This window comes from Pleurodeles waltl, chromosome 8 (assembly GCF_031143425.1).
Source record: "Pleurodeles waltl isolate 20211129_DDA chromosome 8, aPleWal1.hap1.20221129, whole genome shotgun sequence".
In the NCBI taxonomy this organism is placed as follows: Eukaryota; Metazoa; Chordata; class Amphibia; order Caudata; family Salamandridae; genus Pleurodeles; species Pleurodeles waltl.
Genome location: NC_090447.1, coordinates 621,338,939 through 621,344,938, shown reverse-complemented (window position 1 = coordinate 621,344,938; position 6,000 = coordinate 621,338,939). Strand labels below are relative to the sequence as shown.

At 39.5% G+C, this 6,000-nt stretch overlaps 1 protein-coding gene across 1 annotated transcript in view; it reads right to left on the bottom strand.

The window, feature by feature from the left end:
- Nucleotides 1–967: 967 nt before the first annotated feature.
- The window catches only part of EGFL6 (EGF like domain multiple 6), a 381,439-nt gene continuing 376,406 nt past the window's right edge, over nt 968–6,000 (bottom strand). The window contains exon 12 of the mRNA XM_069204711.1: nt 968–1,363. Within this exon, the coding sequence (XP_069060812.1) occupies nt 1,253–1,363 (111 nt within the window). The 3' untranslated portion in view covers nt 968–1,252. The remainder of the gene's footprint in view (nt 1,364–6,000) is intronic.

Below are 6,000 nucleotides of genomic sequence, written 5' to 3'. Positions count from 1 at the left end.
TACAATAAAATGAATTCTGATATTTATAAACAACATTTTGCTACTGTTTCCATATCACTAGGCTGTGAAAGATAACCACCCCGGGCAAGATGGAGCTATAGTACAAAACTTCACTTCCATGGTGAGTGACACATAAATGACATACGGGCTTTGACGACCCGGGGCTTAAAGCTCTAGAAAAAATAAGACGGATGGGAGGCTGCTCTAATTCACAATACTTTTAAGTGCATTCCTAATCTTTGTATCCATAGGTCAAAAAATAGCAAAACTGTAAGTGGGAGCCTAGTATTGGCCCGCTTAGAAGCGAACCTCACCCTTTACATTCTTGTTTCTGTGCTCCGGGACTGTCTTCATACATACAGCATTCTATGATTCAGAGCCTCCTTTTTCAGCAAAATGTTTTCAGTCTTTGGGTTGAGGCGCTTAGAATAGCCAAATGCTAAATTGTTAAAGAAGATTATAGAACAGTATTAATTCCACCCTCTAGCATAAGGTGGAAGACCATTGCAACTGAGTGAGAAATGGTGTGTTTAGCTATGTTTTTAAAAGTTGAACTCTAAAGCAAATGGCTGACGAACTCATTTCAAGAATATAGGATGCAGGTAATATGAGTTTTTTTTTTCGTGGCTATCGTTGGAAACAAGACTCATAGTTTTTGCCTTGAAAAAGGTTTGTTGAAACAATAGTAACAAACATGAAAGCAGAAAGCTGGCTGTCATTCCCAGCAGGCCATATTTTCCTTAACGTGTAGGTTTCATACAGTCGGTTACATTAATCCAGATCTCACAGTAGCTCTCACACAAATCTTCTACCTGGATTCTTGATAAGAACAGAAACTTTCATAAAATAAAGTGGTAGAAACCGGTACTACTTATTGATATAATCGAATATACGGATGCAAGTCTTACGTGTAATGCTGCATTTGTTAAAAAGGCAGGTATTCAATTTAAAAGCAAAAACAACACCCTTTCATAATTTGTTTTTATTTACAGAGACACGTATAAAAGTTACAAAACGATGTAACCCGTTGAATCCTGAACATAAATGATGAGAAAATACATTTGTACTTCTTCAAGAGCAATTGTGAGCAAACTGAGACATTCCGACGGGCTACTTCTTGCGTATGCTCTTTCTGCGCACTTTGTGACGCCGTGAGGCTCAGAGCACCTCTCACTTGGCTTTCATGAAGTGTTCATATACAGTGCTGGTAAACAGAAATACATTGGTTGCATTAAAAATGACAGGAATGAGCTTAAATGTCGACCGTTGAGTAAAGGCTGGGACACGGGCCCGAAACCAGCTGTACGCTGTCCAGTCCAATCTCTCCAGTTTTGCCCTTTCCACGTTCAGACTCAAATGTAATCTGCAACAAAATTTAAATAAATACATAAATACAATTCTAAAAAGTAAAAAGATTGACATTGACTTTCATGAGTTCACAAGCATTCTTTTATTGCTGTAGGAAAGTATACTATATCAGAGAACAAATGCAGAAGACATCTCTTGTCAGATCATACCATGGTGATGCAATGAGTATATTTTTGAGAGAGAATAAATATAAACCATGGATAATTCATACAGATTCAAAGGAGTGTCTGTCAGTCTTGATCTTGTCATTTAACTAGTCCATTGTCGTCAACTGTTATTGTTGTAGAATATAACTTTCACAAATATCTTGAAGGAAATATGTATCAATATTAATTTTATATTAGAAAGATGTAAAACAAAATTGAAAGATACCAGTGAGACACTCTTTATTTATTCAATTTGTGAATTTGCATAAGAAGGACAAGAACTGTTGTGTTGTGGTGCACTTTATATAAGCTGCACATCCAATAACAGTAGTAAAGAGATACCCAGTTAAATTTTTCACACATTGACTGACCTAGAGTTTGCAAGGCACTCGAAATATAAAACAGTCCAAAGAACACAAACAGGTATGGTCATACACAAGTGTTCAAAGTGGAGCAGGAGGAAGACATAAGGACACCTTTTGAAAATATCAGTAATAACCATATAAACATGGCAACATCTTCTACTATGCCTGGTATGCAAGACGAATGTGTGTGGAAAGATGAGAATTGAGTAAGGTCCCTCATTCTTGTGAGAGAATGCACTTGAGCTAACCATAGGTGAGGCTTGCCAGAAATTGATCTTACAAGATTGAGAATTAGATCGGGAAGTGTAGCTTGAATAGTAGTTCTTTCATTTCTGTCCTGAAGAGCTCATGGGTTGGGTTAGTATTAATAATCGGCGGAATAAAGTTCACATCTTTGTGTATTCCCTGAGGCGAATGATTTGAGGGTCCCTTTCTTTCTACAGACTGGGAGTTCAAACATGGGGTTGTTTACAATGTGTAGTTTCTCTGGCCTTCACTGGACAACCACTTTATTTGCGAAATAATTTGGAATGTCTGAGTGGAGAGGTTTATGGATGATGCAGGTGAGTTTATGTCTGTTTTCGACATTGGCCGGCAGCCAGTTCAGGGAGCATAGTATTAGGATAAGATCACATGGTCACACTTTCTGGTCCCCAAGTCCAATCTGGGTGGTGCATGGAGTGCTGATTTCAGTGGAGCAAGTTGAAGCTTTTGTATTCAAGTGATCAGGGAATTTTTCAGTACTCTGGTTCGACGATCTAAGATGGTGAGAGCATCTATATATGATTGTCTCAGAGCCGAGCAGTTGGTTGGTGAGGCAGTAACAATTCAGATTTTGAAGGGTTTAACATTAGGTGGTGATGGGTCACTGTAGAAAATTACTGTCATTTGCAATAGTGACCCATCACCACCTAAAGATAAACCCTTCAAAAATATTTTTTGAAAATGTTGTACCCCACTATTTTTGCCTTGACGGTTTGTGCTGGCTGTAGAACTCTGTACACTAATCAGTGGTAAAGTTCCGGTATTCCTCATTTCAATATGTTGAAATTGGCATATCCCTGACAGGCGTATTTAATTTAGTTATAGGTTCCTAGTACTTGGTGCAACAGCTGGGCCAAAGATTCAGGTTGCTCACACTTGGGGCTTTTCCTCAGAAGCAAATCGAGTTAATTGGGAGCTTGTGAAGAATGTATTCAGCATCGTGGAGTCCTCTTTGGGTACAGCCTGCAGCCTTGCTCCACAGGAATCCAAGCTCCAAAAAGTGACCATATCCAAAGATAGAAATCATTACCGGGTGAAGGTGCAAAAAGTACCTGGCCGGTGAGGAACCTTCTCTGGGAACAACATTCACATTTCTCTCCTAAGTTAAGCCTGTTTGCTCTGTGTCAGCTCTGTGCCAAATCTGCCAGGGTATTCATTGCAGGTTAATTTAGTGACTTTAAGGGCTTAACCTGACAAGAATTATGATTATTTGAGGTGGGTACTCACCCCCTCAACTAATATTCCCAATTTCTTACAATCATCCAAGATTGAATATTGGCAAAAGTGTCAGCAAGGAAGGCAATGGCTTCAGATAAGGCTACTTTCAGTTACATCAACATAGCAGAGGTAAGACAAGTTGTCATTTTACAGAAGAGAAGCAAGAGGTTCAATTAGTAATTTCAAAAGAGTGGATGAGAGGACAAAGCATTATAGCAGACCTGGTTGAAGAATTGAATGTTTGGAGCATAAGTTTAATATTCTTATCGGTTGACAACAGTTGTTGAGGTAAGAGGAGAACAGTTTTACTTCCATTCATCTGATTTCACATCTCTCATCAAGGATCTATAGAAGAGTGGAATGGGTGACTGCTTCAAACGTAGTCAGAAATCAATGAGTGTAAGAATGTATGAGTCCCTTTTATCAAGGATGAGGATGGCATCAAAGACATGGACACTACAGGACATTGTGAGATCTGATTGATTATAAATCATGAAGAAGGTTGTTTTCAGTAATGAGTTGTTTGAGCTACTTCCAAAAGCAGCTTTCGAAGACTTCGGCTAGGAAGCATAGGTTTGACTCCTGCAGGTATTAGTTGTTGTCTACTGATCAGATCTGGGGTTTTTTCAGAAATGGTGTTGCTTGGCCTACTTTTAGGCTATCCAGGGCCGATTCTTGGAAAGAAATGTATTAATCAGGTTAACTCAGAATGGCATTCGGGGAAAAACTAATTTCTTTGATGATAAGTGGGGGGGATGTGATAATTGAATTGGGTAGACAGACAACTTTGCAGTACTTTTGCGTAATTTTGATTGCAAGATTTCTTTAAATTGTGACTTATTATTATTATGGTTCCATAATTGTAAAGGAAGAGTTGGTCTGAGCTAAAGAGAGTACAAACTTATTAGTTTTGTATTATTAGGCAGGGCGCTGGGTGATGGATTTGTAGACTTATTGGCAGGATAAAATAATTTCTGGCCATTTGTATGCAAATTAATTTCCATATGTTAGAAATTGGGTCTCTATTTGGCAGATGTAAGCATCCTGTCCAAGAAGGGACCATAGTCCTAATCAGGGTAAGTCACAATACAACCTAAATTATCCTGTGCTAACCCTCGGGTAGCTTGGCACAGAGCAGGCGGGCTTAACTGAGAAGGCAATGTGTAAAGTATTTGTACAATAACTCATACAGTAACACAGTGAAAACATCACAAAACATACTCCACACCAGTTTAGTAAAAGTGATAATATATATCTGAATAAAATAAGATTACAACGACAAGAATCCAATATCCACAAGTCAAGATATCACTTTTTAGAGGGTTAGGTAAGTCTTAATCAATAGGAATGAATGGCTGTATCTTTTCAGCACAAAGTACTTGGGTAGCGTAAAAAAATAGCGCCTTTGGGCAGCACGGCAATCCCTCTGACAGAGTTCAGTTGTATGTCTAGAAGTGTCTGATTTTAGGGGGTCACAGACCCAGTATAAATACCCAAATGTGCCTTTGAAGTGGAGGAGACTTCAAAGAATGCTTTTGAGGTGTACCAGTTCCGCTTTCAACCCAGTCCTGACTCGCGGGAGATCTGTGGGGGGTTATCAGTCCTTTGTCTAAGGCTAGTCCACTAGCTTTTGAGGTGTACATGTGAGACCATCCACCCTTCCTGCACAGGATGATCCATCAAAATGTAGATGAATGCAGATGTATGTTTTTATGGCTGTCTGGGTGGAATGCACAAAGGGAGCTGTCAACCAGCACAGACCAGACGTGGATTGGAGACAGGCTGTAAGGCATTGAGTACAGTAAGTGTAGTACAATGCCTTTGTTCTAAAAGTGGCATTTCTGAAATAGTAATGTTAAATGCAACTTCACAAGTAGTTCTCACTACCATCCCAACCACACCAAACATGACAATGCCACTCCTCTCAGATCAGAAATTACCACGTAAAGGTATTTAATGGACTTCTCCAAGCTGGCCTATGAGAGGAGCTGGCTTCACAATAGTGAAAAATGACTTTGGGTGTTTTTCAATATCAGGACATGTAAAACTTACAAGTACATGTCCTTCATGCCTTTTACTTACATAGCACCCTATCCTGTGGGCTACCTAGGTCCTACCTTAGGAGTGACATATGTAATTAAAGGGGAGTTTAAGACTTGGCAAGAAGTTTTAAATGCCAAGTCGAAGTGGCAGTGAAACTGGACACACATGCCTTGCACTGGCAGGCCTGAGACATGGTTGAGACGCTACTTATGGGGGTGGCACAATCAGCGCTGCAGGCTCACTAGTAGCATTTAATTTTAAGGCCCTGGGCGCATGTAGTACACTTTACTAGGGACATGTAAGTAAATTAAATATACCCACTGGGTATGAGCCAATGTTACCATGTTTAAGGGAGAAAGCACTTTAGCCCTGGTCAGCAGTGGTAAAGTGTGCAGAGTCCTAAAACCAACAAAAACAAGGTCAGAAAAAGAGGAGGAGGAAGAAAAAAGTTTGGGGTAACCCTTCAGAGAGGTCCTTTTTCCAACACCAAACAAATGCAAGATGCTTTGGCCTCAAAAATATATTATTTTGACTTATGTTTCTCTGTTCAATAGTTTTCCAGGTTCTCCACGGATGGAGTTTAAAAACCATGGCCT